The sequence below is a fragment of the Numenius arquata genome, chromosome 11, assembly GCF_964106895.1.
Source record: "Numenius arquata chromosome 11, bNumArq3.hap1.1, whole genome shotgun sequence".
NCBI classification, from domain to species: domain Eukaryota; kingdom Metazoa; phylum Chordata; class Aves; order Charadriiformes; family Scolopacidae; genus Numenius; species Numenius arquata.
This window is the reverse complement of record NC_133586.1, coordinates 15,625,376-15,643,451: the sequence shown is the minus strand read 5'-3', so window position 1 is coordinate 15,643,451 and position 18,076 is coordinate 15,625,376. Positions and strand designations below refer to the sequence as shown.

Below are 18,076 nucleotides of genomic sequence, written 5' to 3'. Positions count from 1 at the left end.
ACAACTTATCATCCTGTGGTCTCATTTGGAATACCATTTACCAAGTCTGTATTTGTCCAAGGTAATTCGGAAGGAATACTGTTAATCTTTACAGTTTGGGTGTGTTAGGTTTTGGAATGCCATAGTCTGTTTACAGGTAACACACAGTTCCAGAAAGATAAACAAATAGTTGAAATTTGGAATTTGCCAGAACAAATATATTCTTGTTCATGGATAATGGGCAGCACCTAGATACAATGCAATCTACTTAGTATCAATTTAGATACAAATGTGAAGAAGAAAAATAGATTTAAGTTTTCTCACTCAAAGAGCAAAAGTATGGAGCACTTGTGGGACTGAGGAAAATTACATACTTAAGCACTGCTTGCCCTGGGGCGAAATACAGGTGTTTAGGAAAATCCTCACTAGCCACACTGAACACAGGTAATCACCAGCCAGCAATACCTACTGAAAGTTTAGTTTTAGGACTTTGCTCTCGCTTCCCTTGAAAGACCAATACACTGCCATTATTTGCAGTGCACAGTCATATTTTTATCGTTTTCCTTCAGTGCATTCTTGGCCTTTTTGATTAGAGGCTTTATTTTGTATCACCTTCTTGAATATTTTGATCAGCATTCATGTGAGCATATAACAAAACTGGGGTTTTAATTATTTCTTGCAGAATGGGCTTTCCTACGTTTCTCACTTAGCACGTTATCTCAAGAGCTATTACTAGATATAGTTTTCAGTCTGTTTTCTGTCATTAGATATCTAGAGTTAAACATAATTTATTCTGCAATAGCATGGCTGGAATTACTACGCAATTTAGTATTATTTCTACAAGAAATTAAATTATTAGAATGACAATGAAGAAGAAAACCAAGTATACTAACAAAAAAGAATAAACCACATTAAAAAAAAAACAAAACAACAGAAAGCAAGGTGTGACCCAGGAGCATTCATCTTTGTACATAGTATAGCTAAAAAGAAGGGTATTCAAATAAGTAACTTATTCTAGCATAGATTTTTAAAATAGATTACACCGGTTACAAGGAATATTGCAACAGACATTTGTGTCTGAACTTTCAGTATTTCTGTTTTATCAATGCCAATTACAACTAAGCTGATATATTGTAGTCATATGACATTCTGGGGGAGATGACCCTGAAGTACAACTGGCTGATTTTTTTCAGATGGAAAAATGTTCTGTCAGAAGTATCTGAGTTTGCCCAAAATTGATATTTAAAGTAAAACTAACACTCTTGCTTCTTTTCTGTTAAAGGTATTGTTTCCATTGTCCTTTTCTCCTTTCTTCAACTTTATAAATATATCAATGTTACTCATTTTCACTAGGAAAAGGGACAAAAGAGACTTCAGAATATAGGGTTTGAGGGGTGGAAAAAACTGCTTTTATGGTTTCTGTTCTCCTAGGTGGAAATATTGAGGGGCAGGAGGAGAGGAGTCAAGCCACATATACAAAATAAACTATCCCCAAAATAACAGAAAAAGTTGTATGAATATTTGGAATCAAAATCAATAATTTCATTTTTAAAAAACCCTTTTTAATTAGCATGATGCACCTTTGCAATAATTCATTTTCTTAAAGAGAATAACTCCTCCCTTAACCTTATTTCTCTAAAAAGGCCCCAAACACTTCAAAAGCAATCCTATATATGCTTATACCTATCAAAATACCTTTTTACATATGGGAAGCAACTCAGATTATTGCAGCATGCCTATGCATCACACACACTTTTATAGAATAGTGTAACGTCATAGATGTTCACTTCTATGTATTTTCTCTTTAATCCACCAAATCCCTTTTTCTTTTGAAAATTTTCACATACCTCAAGTTGTAGATGGCTGCTATCACCTTGTTTTCCTGTGTTTCTTCCATGTTCTAGTGCTTGAGGTAGGGCTGGAAGGCCCTTAACTCACCAAGTCTCTTAAGCACATTTTTCTTTTACACATGTAAATAGCCCCAGGTGCTGAATGAGAATGAAATATAATGTAAATGGAATGAAACTCTCAGCACGTACATCTCCATTCTGTGGAGCAGGGATTTCCTGTACAGAACTACAGCCTTAACGATGTGGAGAGAACTTACTTCTTATCTGTTTGCTCATCTGTCCAAGACTAAAAGCCTTCAGATGTCAAAACCAGGATTCAAATCCTCTCCGGAAAGCATTAGCATCCAACTCCCAGAGCCTATGTTGTAGGTTCAGCACTGAGCATTGCTGATCTCAACACGATTTTATGAGGTCCTTTTGGCAATCTGTGCTGAATACACATACACAGGGAGGCATTACTCAAGTAAAAAACTTCACATTCTTCAGCTGAGCACTGCAAACCAGTAACACTGTGATTGCTATGTTTGCATGACCTCTTCTTATTTAGTTGACATGTAGATTGTTTCATTGTGACATTCAGTCTTAGAGATAAACCTCTATTATCAGTGAGTGGATACAAACTGTACAAAAGATGGGCCACGGTCATCCCAATCTCATCAGCTGAAGCCTGGAGAGCATCATCCCAGATGTATTCAGATGTTATCTGTGGGATCTGAAGTTGTTGAGGTTTTTTTGCAAGAGCTGCACTGCCCTCTTCTTGTTTATCTTGTGCAAGTCAATACTTCTTTATTTCATAAAAGAGTTCATCTACTTTTGTTACTTGGCTTTGAGAAGAGTCTTTAGTCTTTAGCAAGGGAGTGTCTTCCTGTTCTCAAAAGCCCGTCTGCCAAAGGAAACACTGACAAGAACATCAAGGCTCCAGAGGAACTGCTTTTGCATTCATACATGGTTTGAACAAACAAGACTATGTAGAGTAAGAGTTTGCAAAGTTTTAAGGTAAGTTTATTTCTACATGAATGTTGACACAACAGAATAGAAAGTTTAAATACAGTATTTATTGCAATTTATCCTTCTCAAGTCCTACACACAGGATGTATTAAAAGCATACAACATAACTACATTATTTATACAGCATATATGAAAACTGTATCCCAAAATACCTTCCAGAGTATCTGGAACGAATCACAAAAGAATACTTATCATGATACAAATGTAGTCACACAATTGACTTATATTTAATGCACTTTCTGGGAGCTATCTATATAGCTTTTATTGGTGTTTACAGAAATTTTACTAATGTTATAATACTAGTTAACCCAATCTCAAATTAACAAAATTTATATTGAAGCGATACGGTCTTTTCAGTCAGATTTGCTATTATCTATGCTAATTTACATTACTGCTCATTTGACTGGAAAGCTTTACATTTTCATGTAACAATTATATAAATACTGTTCCTCTCCTGTTCTTCACAGTCACCAGATTTAGACTAGTAGTCCAACTACTAGTAGTTATCCAGCTTATTGCATGTCAAAACACTCTTAAAATATGCCCTTCAATCCTTATTTGGTTTAGAAAAAAAACCCAACACATTATTTCATCAAATAGCGAAGACAGAATTTATACAGGAAAAATTCAACACCTTTCTGCAGTCTTAGTAAAGTCTTGAGCAGAGGATCATAGTTTTGCAAGTCTCAGAGTTAAAGCAGCTTGCAGTGTTTTCAGAGATCCTCAGGAATGTATTAAAAGTAGGAAGAACTTCCTTTTGAAGTCTGCGTCAAAGCAGCATTTTGATACTTCATCCTGCCCTCTCCTACCATTCACTGAGCACCTCACAGTCATCCAGTTCCGTTTTCTGAATTGTGGCTAAAAACAGAAGGATAAAGTACGTTTACTTATTTAAACTTGTCAGTTAATGTCTTTTACGGCAACATGCATTTCCTTTTATCTATAAATATCACCTTATCCATTCATCTTAAGTTTGAAGGGACTATTTGGGCACAAAAAATGCTAAAAGGCATTATGTAATGCACTGAAGCTGCATCCCTAACAGATATTAAAACAGCCAGTTGGGAGTAGTTTTCAGTGTCTGTCTTCAAGAACAGATACTGTCCAAATATTTGCTGTTATCAGCCACTAGAGGGGGATATGATCACACGAGTACAAAGCTTACCCCTGAAACTTGAGTGATCATTACCTTTTTTACCATCAGCTTTTGGGTTCATCAACATACACTTCCAATTTAAATGTGTTCTCTTTTAGACTTTCACTTCATGATCTTAGTTGTTCATAATCATAATCCATTTCGTTATTGATCAAATTAACTGTTATTTGGGAACTTTGTTCCTCAAACTCAGTCTCCCAAATTCACTCAAGCATCAAAACTTCAGTCAAAAGTACACCATGCACCATTCGGACTGCAGCTCCTGCACGCGTCAGCCATTTCAGTGTCTCTGGTGTTCGGTACAAGACAACTCCTCTGCTTTGCATCATGAGAGGGTGCTTTGTCTGAGGACTGTCGTCACAGGGAGCAGACTTTATTCTCACAGACCTTCTCTTCAAGCCCTTTCCCACTCCAAAGGTTTTGCACCTCTTCTCGGGAGAATCTGTTTAAGCAAATGTGTGTATTATGCCTGTTTACCAATGTGGCAGCTGGCAGGTTTTCTTTGCCCTTTTGGTACCTATGAGATCTGCACTCCCTCATCACATGCAAAGTAAACAGAGTTTCCGTCTAGAGCTATTGAAACCAACAATGTATTTTTAAATTATTCTTTAAAAAAAAAAAACCACACATTGAGCAGCTGTTAGTGTTTGCTGCTTCTATACCAGTGAAGATTACAGGCTTCCTTCACACAGTAGATAATTTAACTTTTTGTTAATGGTTTTGATTGCAGTTATTTCTTGAATTTTGTGCATAAAATCATGTTTGACTTTTTAGAAAAAATGACCATTCAAAGTCCTTAGGAGCTGAACAGGTCACAAGGAAAAACATAGCTTATGCGCAGAGGATGATCTGAGCACAAAAGCTTGAGTAGTTTGAGCTTCCCACTTTAGTTTGTATATGCTTCAATTATATCAAGCAATTCATGTTCCTGCCAGATACCTGTGCCACATCAAAACGTCCTTCAATACAGGCTTCTTTATTTAGTAGTTCAACATCACAGCAACAGAGTAAACAAAGTTCTCTAACAAATTCAGAAAGCCCTGAAATAATGCAGGAATAAGATTTGGATTATGAGGTCAATATTATTATTATAAATACAACTCTACTGAGAATACTTAGTTTGAACAGACACTACTGAATTTAAGAACTTGCATTAGACTGGAGATAACAGAATCACTTCATGAAGCCGTGTGGCAAGGCGAGTGCCTCCTGGGATTGACGTTCAATGCAAAAACAATATTAATCATACAAAACTTGTTTTCTATAGCAGTTACTGTAATAAAAAAAATATGCCCTTCATTCATGTTAATAGGACTACAAGAAAATATTCATAATTCATTTTAGCTCACTAAGACTGGGAGATGAAAACAAGATGTAAAAAAATACCCTTTGTATATATTTAAATAAGTTCAGTACTAGATACAGTCATTCCTGCTGGTACTTTGAAGTCAAGGATAAGATTTTAAGTGCTTTGGAGAAAAAAAAAAAAAAGGAAAAAAGAGTACTCAAAAATCAAAATCCTGATTCAGGATTGCCTTTGCTGTAGGAATTGCAGGGACTGCTGCAGGTTGCTGTAAGCAATATTCTCTTTCATGACAATAGAAAAGTAAATAAAAAGAAGTGACAGGGGTTTTCCTACACAATTACTGTTGAATGTATCACCAATAGCCACTCTATCCCATGACTGAGGAAGTGCAAACCAGTGCCTCCGTCCAACAAAGCAAAATCCATTCTAATCTGCTCTATCGGTTACTGTTTGGAGCACAAACACGACATTCATCTGCACGCGGAGGGAATTGTTTGGAACAACTGGTTGCATAATGGGTTGGTAAATACCCTCCCAGCAAGAGCCTGCTGGTTACAACTGAACTTCTGCCAGGTGAACAGAGCCCTCAACTACACCAGGTCTGTGACAGCCGTGAACAGCCCTCACGCTTCCTACAGGGACAAGGGGAAGCTTTCAGACTAATGCCCTCTGCCAGCACAGTTTCAGATACTGCTTCTAGTAGTAGTGAAAATAAAATACATTAGAGCTTTATTACACAAACAGAATTACAACACAATTGAAGAAAAAAAAACCTGTACAGCTGTACAACTCCTTCCTTACAGGCATTTGAAATGACACATAGCAGTCAATATTGCTTCTTTAGAAGCTACCCAGTGCAGTTCCACTCATCCCGCTTCTTCCATATCCCCCTCACAGTTAATGTCAGTAGTAACTTCAGATACGAAGTCACTGAAAAGCTGCTTTCAGGATAAATTTAGCAAGACTCCATGCTGCTGTTCTTCTCTATGACTTGATAAAAATTTATCTAATCAAGCTGCAAAGGCGCAAGATAATTGCTCGTATTTAGAAAGCACGTTGACTTGAATGCTCAAGATGTACTGTTCTTTGTGCTAAATTCCAGCACTCTCTTGAACGGGGTGTATGTCCTCACCGGCCTTGCGCTTTCAGGAGATCTTGTACTATTAAGGAGACAAGAAAAAGCTTACAGAGTTAATGTCAAAGTATCAGACAGCTGGGCTGGAAATGCCACAGCAATGAACTTGTGCCTTGGTGCGGATATTAACAGGCTAAAATTAAACTATTCAGCATATTTGATATGTTCAATATTTCCTTTCTATAATGCCACAAAGAACATTTGATAAAAACTGTGGCAGATACTGACAAGTTTACATGCAGGCATCTGCTGGAGCTCATATTGGTATGTCCAGTACAGCTACTAGGACTAAGGATCCTGCAACAACAAAGATGGCAATATTACATTTAAGAACACAATTGTGAGGAGCAATTCCATAAAAATCTAAGTTTTATGTAAATTTCCGCATAGACATGAATCTCAAAAATAGCAAAAATATCAAATAAGTAGGGGCTGTGATTACATACGTAGGGGCCCCAAAGAGGACAAAAAAAGATAGCTTTCTGTTGGCACCGAGTGAAAAACACTAGTTTTGAGGTTTCAAAACTCATGCCATTAAAATATGCTCTAGGCTTAACACTGAAATGAGCATATTTTTTAAATGGAAAGAAAATTTTCATTTGTATTGCAGCTTGCTGATTTCATATGCTAATTTACATTCCTCAAACTAAGTTATTCCCTTTTCAGGGCAGTTAAGATGAACAAGTTTACTTGCTGGTAGTAGAAATTAACGTGCAAAGGTCCTCCTTACCTTTTGGGTTGTGTTTTGCCCTTCCCTGTGGTGGCTTGTTGGGGAGAAGATTCGCATGGGAGCCCATAGCCTGTCTCCCAGGGCTCAGTGCAGCCCCACTGCCCTTCTCAGGGCAGAGAAAGGGGAGTAGGCACAAGACCTGGACCTCTACAAAGCCAGGCTACAGAGTCACTGGCCACCACAGACCAGTGGCAACCATTCCAGTGCAGAAGTGGTAATGTTATCGTGCTGCTTAGTTGGAAATCTTCCACCTAGGGCTAGGATGTCTCCACAAACTGCTGCAGTTTTGCACTGTTACTGTTGGTGTTACCTACCCTTTAAAATGCTCCTGATGTGTCTCCCCCCAAACACAAAGAATAAAGCGTGCTTGAAGCCAGCACGAACCAGCCTCGGGGTAGAGCTGTCCATTGTCTTCTGCTGTGCTGCCAGCAGACACATTTCATCAATATTTCCCATATTTCACAAAGACAATTCTCTTGACTTCTAGCTTTACTCCCTGCTTAAATCATGTTACTCTAAGTAAGTACTCCCCAAGAGTTTGCAATATGTTTGCATCATTAAAAAAAAAAAAAATCCTACTCCACAAGTCACGGAAATTCACTACACCTAGTAGATGTGCTCCTTAAGACTTAGGAAAATTTTACAAGACTCCGCAATCCACTCTAAGGGTTTGTTAGCACAATGGTTTACTAATACAGCATAATGTCCCAGTAAGGGACATTACGAAGAAGTTTCTGATGAACAAGTAGAAAAAGTAAATACCTGTAGGGAAGATCACATTCTACACCTGTATCTCTGGTTTCTATATTGGTCTTTGGTTGGTTTTCCATTAAGTAGTCCAATTTATCTTGTAATTCTTTATTCTGGAAAACAGTAGTTTTCACCGCAAGTTTATTTTATTTGAATTATGTTAATTAAACAAGGAAATAAAATTGCACATTGGCTTATCCCCACAAGAAATATGTAAAAGTATTTATTGAGAAAACAAAGGAACCCTTACTTCTGGGAAAAAATATAAATTAAACCAACAGCTTTATTCAGAAGTTTCTGTTTTAAAGTAATTATAATACTGTTACAAAATTGTATGTTAAGAAACTTAGCATGAATATTAAGATTCCTCATGTGACTGCTGTCCATGATTTCCATACTGAAGAACGGCAAATACATATAGCAAATATGCATCCAGATAACATCAGGTGACATCAATTCAAATTTTACTTGGTTTCATAAAATAATCACAACAATATCAACTTAAAAGGTAGTACCTTACCTCACATTCTAAGAAAGAGATTTTTTCTAAAAGCTGTATTATAAATAATTCCTTTTCTTTTACCTTCTTCCTTAGCATTTCAATCTATGAAGAAAAATAAAACAAAGACATTTAATCTACTGGGGATGGGAAGAGGAGGAAAAAGACTTCAGGAAGAAAACAAGTTTCATTTTGTTATTCAGCAACAACTGAATATCTATACATATTCACAGACTGCTTTAATCCATGGATTAGCTGTCATCCCATACAATTAGGTTAATTTATATCAAGATGCTACAAGTACACTAACATGGCTTTTAAGAACTTGTATTTTTCTGGAAAGCGAACGGAAACTCAAACATTGTCATGTAACAAAGCAGACTGGGAAAAATTCCATCTTTGATTCAAAGGCCTCTGCTCCAGGCAATTTTAACTACATCCAAAAATATGTTGCACGTTTGCTAGTTTCTTGAAGGTCTTATTTGTTCAGTTACTTCCTGGCGTACCAGACTCCTTGAAAAAAAAGTGCATTTTCATTTTACATGTAGGGAATGGAAAGAAGTTATTTACAAATGTTCATGAAAATTAAAATAAAGTCAGCTGCACCAGAAGCATTGCACCTTAATACTTTTCTATATGGAACAGAAGACTATCTTCCTTATATTGTGAGATTTCTGTTGGTTATAGAGCTATACAACAAAAACCTTTACATTAAATCTTTCCCTGTTACCAGCACAAGCAGGTATGACCAGAGAAACAGGGTATGACCCAGATTTCATACCAGTCCCTTGCGGCTGGCCCAAAGCTGTTCTGATTGTGTGGGAATGGTTCTCTAAAGCTCCTAAAGCCACAGTTTTCCATTCTTCTGAACCCTTTGCTTAATGCTGGATTTGGTGTGTGAGGTTATCAGCAATAGTCTAAGAGGCCTGTTGACTGGCACGGAGGCCAGTTCCTTTCAGATGGCTGCGTTTAGGAGACAAGAGCATCTTGTGCAAACAAACTGAATTTTCTCCTCGGACCAAAGGAAAAGTCACTTATTATTCCCTCTCAACCCCTGCTGACTGCACCTACTAAAATAGCGACTAATAAAAAGAGCAAACCAAAACAATAGCTAAATACCAAGTTCAATTGTTACTGCTTCCCCAGGAGGCAGCTCAGGTTATTACTCATAGACAGCTGTAGGCACCCGCCGCTTTACAAGTGCAGAAGACAAGGTGCTTCCTATCTCTGTAGTCACAGTCTACTTCAGATGCAGAAAGCAGCATTAAAAATATTTCTAAGGAGAATTATCAGAAGTGCGCTGAAAGATTAGACAAGAAAGTCAAAACCCCTATTTTCTCCTAGTAAGTCCATGGGAACGTGTCTCTCAGCTGAGGCACTGCAACAGCATTAGCTAAACCCCTCTCCCTGCTCCAGGCCAGCTCTCTTGCCCAACCAACAACTTCTGCTTTACCGAAGAGTGCATTATCTAAGGCAATTGTCTCCACGATTCATTAAAGTAAATTAAAGATATAAAAAGTTTCCAATCTTAAGCCTGAAAGCAAAACCGTAAGTAACCCAAGCTAGTGAATGGACGGTCCACATCACAAATGGAACGTCAGAGCTCATCATGCACTGCTTTGAGTGAAGTCTCTATTACTGTATATATAAAAAAGTGCACCCCTTAAAGCTGTGTTAAGTAGGGAAAGATATTCAAATTGCCATTACAGCACTAGAAAAGTGCTGTGCCCCACATTCCTTCACATTTTTGGGCAATATGCCAACGGTGAAAAAAACAGGTCTATGCATATAGCTTTTTTATCACAAGAAAACTATAAAAATACCTATGCATAATAAAAAATAGATATTTTCTATAAAACTTTACATTAAGTAAGGTAGCTTTATTTTGACAGGTTATTGATTGGCTGCAGGCTTCACAGATACAATTTTAAGGAAAAAAGTAAGATGTATTTGTTAGTAAATGTCCACTAAACTTTTTACTAAAGTGAATTAATTTTGTAGGACAGTGAAACTGAAATCAAGGAAAGCTCAGAATACATGAATTTTTCCTGGCAGTCCTTATGTTACATTGATATGCAAGAAAGACTATTTCTAAATATTTGGGTCCAATTTTCCATGCACTCTCACCAGTCACTTTTTAACTCTTTATCTTAAAATCAATTTTGTGAAAGAACATTAACAAACCCCTTCAAAACCACCAGTGTAAAACTTTTCGGCATTTTTAGAAGTGATGATTAGTAGAAATATTCACATCCTGCTAAAAGAGAATGACACAATACTCAAAAGTACAATAATTAAAACAACAGTAGTGCTATCACCCTCCCAAAAATTTACTGCTAGGTATTATGAAACATTTCAACCAAACCATACAGAATTATGAAAAACACAAAGCAAAACAAATGCATAAATTAAACCAAAAAATGGAAAGTTATAAAGCCAACTCAACTTTGATTTAGTTTCCATGATCTTCAATTATCACATCTCAGTTATTACTTGGACAAGCTAAAATATAGACTCCACACAGTAAGTGTTTTCAGCTGAACTCATATTCAGTTACAGAATGAGTGCTCTCATTATCCATCTTTCTCTAAGTCAGATATTTCCTTTTTTTTTGTTTTCTTTTATTTTAAAGTGCATGTAAAAACTATCCACGTCACCTAAAGCTATTATCATTTCAGTTTTCCAATCACAGAAATGCAAAGTATGTAGCATTTTCAGAAAATCATAGAACATATTTTGATCTTCATATTTAATTACAATTTTGTTTAATAGTATGACTAAATTGAGTCAGCTGTATCTTCATTGGTTCGATAGCTTAAGTCCTGCCAATAAATTCCGCTTCAGAAAAGATAAATTGTTCTTTTAGGACTTTCAAATGGGTCTTCTCTATTAATATTCTGTTCTCCTGCTACACATACAAAGAAATAATTTTAACACCAGTAATCAGTAGGATGCAAAGACGACTGAAGCCGAGCACAGCTATGTGATCGGGGAGGGTTTTACACGGACAGATATCCATCTTTGTTATTGAAGATAATATACCTCATCAGCTGCCTATTCTGGTTTTCACATCAAACACAAAATAATTCCGTTTCCAAGCAAGTGACCGAATTATCTATTATCCAAAAGCAAGACCAAATTCTTGTGTTTCATAGCCATCTACCTTGTTATATTCACGCTATGATACAAAGGCTCTAACATGTAAAATAAACTGTGACAGTAACCATTATGTTTACCCATATTATGTACAAATAGATTAGTGTAAGTTAAAATTAAAACATTTGTTTGTTCTTCACATTGGCTACAGAGACACAAACTCTCTAAGGATGTTTTTGAGTTATTTTAACTAGAATAGTTTGAAGGCAAAAACGAGCACGGACACTTTAAGATCTAATAGAGAATACAAAATGGAAGACCTTAACAAACAGCTTCTTCCCCTTCCCAAACACAAACCTTAATTCCAGAAAGACATTTTGTAATTTGGCAGGAATGTTACTGCTTTTACCTTTTTTTTTTTTTTTTTTTTTTGTGAGAATGCTCTAAGGACTGACAGACTGAACCATAAACAACAGTACTCCCTGCCACCTTTTAACATGTTTACATCGTACCAGCCAGAACCCATTAAATCAATCTACTTTGTCCCTCTGAAGAATTATGCCAGAATTTTAAAATACACCTTTCTCTTCTGCAGTACGGAGAAGAGAAAATGTGGTACTGTATCACCACATACACAAAGTCTTAGTCTAGCAGTAAAATGGAATGGAATGATTAGACCATGCATATTACACATATGATAAGGCTGTGAACTGGGTAACTTACGTAAAAACTTTTGGTGGATCCTTAGAACATTATGAACTCGGACACAGCCACACAGACAAAATATATCCCAGGAGAAATAAATTAAGCAGTGGCTAAAATGAGAGGCTGTTTCAGTGCCAGGAAAAAAGTCTTGCAGCCCCTGCTCCCCAGATGCAGCAGAGCCACCTTTTGAGGCTGCTGCAGAAGGAAAGCAGGGCCAGGATGTAGCAGGGCACGCTGCACCCCCGAACACATGGCCAATGAGTCGTCTCAGCAGCTGCTGCAGTCTAAGTGCTGAAACAACTTCTGAAGTTATGACACACCATTAAACCTACCCACAGGCCTGACACAGATGACACATCCCGCCAGAGTAGTTTACTACAAAAAAAGTTTATTTACTGAATAAGGACTCAAGTACACATCATTTTATGCCATTAACACCAGGAGTGAGCAAACCTGATTTGATTAAACTTTGAGGGGATATGTCACAGGAAACCAGGAAAAACGGGAATAACTTTAGGGGATTATATTAATATATTACTGTATTAAATAAAATGCAACCTTAATTCAATACATTTATATAAGTCACATCACATGAAGTAAAAGCGATGGTTTCCTTGGAGAGAGGAATATAACAAGAGCATTGGATCATAACGCTGATACTGGGTAAAAGCACTTGAAAAATAAAATTCATGCCTTGCTACTTTATGTAATTTTTATTTTTCCATAAAAAGTGTTAGTTACGGCAAACTAAAATAAGATGATAATACTTAACAGCACCATAAAACTGTATTGCACAAACCCAAGTCTTGAGGGTCTTTGTTTTAAGGAGTTGCACAGAGCAAGAGAACAACTAGCAGGTGACAGAGCAATAGATTTTGACTTTTGGTTGAATATAAGGCAAGAAGGAGAGGAGAAGCAAAATAGGTCAAACAATACTGAATTGAGGGCCCAAGTGGTGGCCAGAATAGTCTAGGGTCTGAAACAAATCAGTGCAAGCCAAAGACCCTCAACTTCCATGGACTGTCACTTGGATCTGAGTCACTTCTGGACCGACTCCAGGACAAAATGATCACCAAGATGTTCCTACATTTTCCTTGCTCAATGCCCAAGGCCTATAATCCATCTCATCCTTGCCACATCTGCAGACTTCAGCATTTCAGTTCACTGTCAGTTCAGCAACTTGCTCCCAAATCTGGCTTTTGCACAACTACCCTCTCAGATTTCTCCATCATCTTCTACAAGCACTATTTGGGTACATCCTTCAGCCTGTCCTCTTCCAAACTCCTCTACAAGTGCCCAGACAGACCTTCCCTAGCACTTACCTCTTGACCAGACTCGCATTGTTAGACTGACTAGCCATCCTTTTCCCTCCACATTCCTAGCAGTATTTCTACAACCTTCATGTCCACATTAAGCAGTCAAACAAAACTGGCAGCCTACTTAGCGTGTCATGTAAAATGATATTGCTCATTCCTTTCAAAGCAGTTCTGCTAACAGTAAAAATGTGAGTTTAGCAGCCCTGAGCCACACCATCACCCTTTTTCCTATCACTTCATTTTCTCTTGCCTCCCCCACCCCCCTGTGTTCGCTGGTCCTGCTTTTCCTTCTCCTGTTGGGAAACATCTGACTATTCCAACATTGGGAAGACAAGAGCTACAAGGCCCAAGCTACAGTTTGTAATTTATCTGGTCTGCCAGTGACAGAGGGGCATCACCTGCCCTTCACCCACCCCAGGGGCTGGGGAACAGAGCACAATCCCCCCAGTGCTGTAACAGCTAGGAGGGATGAACTCCCTGGCTCAGTTGCTCAGTAAACACACTGCCCAGGAGCTCTGCGCCTGCATACGGGGTGCACACGAGCTCAGCCCTTTGGACACTCCACTTCAATCCCTGGAATTTGGCTGTCAGGCACAGGAAGGGCACCCGATCTCTCCCCATTATGGCAGCATCCCTGTAGTTCCCTGCAGATTGTGTTGGGTGTGCAGCTTGCATTTCACATACCCACTGCAATTTCTAATGATCTGAATCAGCACATAAGGCCCCACGTGCAATGTTAATCACCCTGAACTTACCCACTGGCTCAGCATTAATTTGGCCACAGCACTTCTTTTCAAGCTCTCTCCTCCTTGGTTTAATCCTACTTCTGTTACCACCTCTATGCTCTTGGCTCCTTCTGAAACCTTGAGATCATTTCTCAAACTCCTTCAGCATCCAGATTATTACCATATCTTGCATCAGCTACCAGAAAATTCAATTCTTCTTCTCATCAATGAAGATTTGTTTCTTTCTCACTACTTCACCTTAGAGTCTCCATTACATCTCCTCAAATACAAAACAAAATTGTCATGCTACTTGAACGGACTGTGTAAATACTTTCTGGGAAGAGCTGCACTTCTGAGTTTCTCTTGCTCCTCCAAGCAACTAAACTTAGCTTCAGTGGAAAGCTAGATGTACGAGTCAACAGCATTAAACTGATCTCAGGGACAGAACAGCTAAGAAGAACAGTCAAGAGGAGAATCATGAGACCTAGAAGAAAGAGTCTCTAAAGAAATGCTGGAGATGTGATTAGCGATATTAGAAGGGAATTCAACAAAATTGCAAAGCAGTTAAAGCAGAAGGAAAAAGCATCTTAAGAGAAAATTAAAGTTGTGTCCAATTGCAGAGCCTTTATAAAGTCTGAAATATCAAACTTTATTTTATTCTGTGTACTCAGACACAGTTTTGGAGGATTGGAGCAAATCCAGCTGTTAGGTAAACTCAGTCAACATTTTACCATGATAATATCATCCATTAACTTAAAATATTTAACCGGAACATGACAGTGTTGATATATTTAAGTATTATATGTTATTCAAGTATTGTGTATTTTCCTTATTCATATGCCATTAATGGATTGGGCACCTGTAACACTGACACAGAGACATGAACAAACTGGTCATAAATATGACTAAACACAGGACAAACACGTACTATATGATACAAAACAAGACAGACAAGACATTGCAACATCAGCCTCAACTCTCAGAGGTAATTGCTGTACAAAGAGAACAAGATTTTACGCAGTCCAATATTTCACTGGACCTCAAATGGTATCTATCAGAGGCTAGAAAAGAGTGTTGAAATTTTTTCAGGGAACACAATATAGTACCTTCGCCTTTTAAGCCTCCTTAAATCACTTCAGTGACCCCTCAATACTTTTTGTATTTTAAAACTTGTATTTAAAGAAAAAGTAACAGCTGATTGATTTAAATTAACGCACCAACTTACAGACCTTCCTAAACTAATGAGTTGTATGAGCACAATACACCGGTCTTTGATGTACGTCTATTGCTAAGGCAGGCCCACAGGGCCTAGATGTCCTAACGAGTTACAAACATTGGCACATTGTCTAAGAGTTCAACCCACCTTCTTAAGAGCTACCTAAGTAATGTGCAAGTTTTCTAATTAATGACTTGGCCAGGCAATTCCCAGCTGAAAGAGCTGATGGTATGCACATATAAACACTCTCACCAAACACCAGCAGCGATTCTACTTCTGCCAATAGATAACACACTGCCTTGCTCAAGTCCACTGAGGCCAAACACTTGACTTTGGGGGTGGCAATTTATTTATGTTCTGCCATTTGTCGTCTTCCTCCAAGCTCCCAAGGTGGGTTTCTCTTTCTACTTTTGTTGTTTTGTTTTTACTGTAGGTACTATGCAATGCAGATTTTGCTTGATACAAATTTGGCATCTGTCTGTGGCTGGTAACTCCATCTTCTCTTCCTCTGTGCTTCTGTGTGGCTTCTTTTACTTGACCTGAAATTGAAACTGGACTTCCATATTAAAACTGGGATATTTTGCTATAGATCTGGAGTTAGAGTATCTTGATACGGAAGTTTTCAGTTGGTTATCAAGTTTTTGGTGGGAAAATTTCTTCTTTATTCCCCATTTGTGTAATACAAAGTATCTTCTGTATCTGGGATATCATTTGCTCATTAGCACTTTGTCCTTTTACGCAAGTATCTTCCACAACAGAACAGGCCACAACTTCTCCCTGGTGTTTGGTCACCATTTATTATCCAAGGAATCTGAGACTAAAGCTGGAGAACAGCTCATGGGCCATGACCTAGAGACAGTTCAATTCAGTAGTTAGGGGAATTCCATGTGAAATCTGAGTTCTGTAGATAATTTCTTGGCATGGAATCAGATATCCTTTTCTTTTCTCAGTCCCCTTCAGAACAGCTCCCATATCCGCATCAACCCAATCACCTTGCTTACAAAATGTAAATGCTTATTTCCTTCCCTCTCCTGCTTCTCAACAATGAAACAATATTACATATAAAATAAGCTTATTGTGCCATGAAATTGCAATCCATTTCAATGTCAATGCACAGATCTCCAAACTAAAGCTCTCTTAAATCTCTCCAGGTCTGAAATGGAGATCAAGCCAGGAAATACTTTTGTTGTTGATTTAAAATCAATGTATTTCATTTGAAGACTTTTAGCTTGATCTTACACCAAACTCTCTCCTGTCTCCTACACTAGCACAAACAGGAGAAATTAATTGACCACATCGAATAGATAACTTAAAGGTCAAGCTTTCACCCCTCTCACAGAACAGCAGCAACTTCAGCACTGAAAGAAACAACGTGGTATCAGCTTCCCATGCCCTCCCACAGCCCCTCTGTGCTTGCGTCTGCCTGCCCGATTCCGCCTCTGCACTGGAAACTCCGTAGTGGAAGTTTGCACACTCCCACCTCTCATGCTGCGAGTCTCCCTGCAAATTCTTCCTCTGATCGGACTGGCTCTTTCCTGGATTGTCTTTAAAAGTCTCCCTCTGCCCAGCCATACTTTTAAGATGGCTACAAAAGCAAGCGATTAAAAAAAAAAAAGCGCACGCTAATCAAGTCTAGCATTATTAATGTTCATCTATTTCACCACTGAGCTCTGGATGACCCACGCTGGCTATCTGTCTCTTCTTATTCTTTTTCTGAAAGCCTGCTATGTACAAATAGAGAAAATACGAGAAAAGGGCTGGGTTTCTACACTCCTGCCAAATGCAGGTCCTGCACTTTCAACTGCCAGCACTTCATGTAAAATGTGCTGCACTAAGCAGAGAACAAATAGATTTATTTAACAAACAAGTTAATCACAGGGAAAAATCTGTCAGCCTTAAATCATCTGCAATCTCTCTCTAACAAGAAAACGAGGCTTTCCGACTATGCAGGGTAACTTTCTGCTCAGCTGATGCTCTAATGGGCTGCGATCTCAGCTCTCACAGCGGAGAATCCCTGTGAGGCTGAAAAATGGGTGTGCACTGGATCTAAGACACAGAGGTGTTGAAGGTCACCGACTCCAGCAAAATTCCATTTTATTTCTTCCATTTATTTTCTTCTGAAAGTTATTTTCCATGCTGCTATTTAATTTATGACCAGTCTGAACAGGTCAAGTTGAAAAAGGTTCTATTAATGACCGAGATGGAAGGATTTCTTTTCAGAGAAAAAAATTAGAAGCAAATGATTTCTTCACCAACAAGCATAAGCACACTGAACTGTGACTGTCCTTCTCTGCCTGGGCTCAATTCCACAGGTCACACACCTACTGCACTTGGTACCAACAAGCTGGGTCCTGTGAAAAGGAAGGCTTTAATACTCTTTTCTTCCATAGCTCTCTACATTTGCTGTTTCTCTGCCAGCATCCCCCTTCAGGTGTGCCTAGATTAGGCTTGACCATAACACATTTTTAAATGCCATCAAAACAGCACTGGAGCTGTTAGAGCTGCCTACTGCATCACAAAACTCCACTATAAAGCTTCTCTTTCATTTCCTCCTGACTGCTTGCTGTTCTTTTACAGAATGCCCTGCATCTGTCATTTGTAAACT

At 38.2% G+C, this 18,076-nt stretch overlaps 1 protein-coding gene across 1 annotated transcript in view; it reads right to left on the bottom strand.

The window, feature by feature from the left end:
• Window positions 1–2,812: 2,812 nt before the first annotated feature.
• The window catches only part of MYZAP (myocardial zonula adherens protein), a 49,182-nt gene continuing 33,918 nt past the window's right edge, over window positions 2,813–18,076 (bottom strand). Inside the window, 3 exon segments of the mRNA XM_074156634.1 lie at window positions 2,813–6,459; window positions 7,927–8,027; window positions 8,435–8,518. Of these exon segments, the coding sequence (XP_074012735.1) occupies window positions 6,369–6,459; window positions 7,927–8,027; window positions 8,435–8,518 (276 nt within the window). The 3' untranslated portion in view covers window positions 2,813–6,368.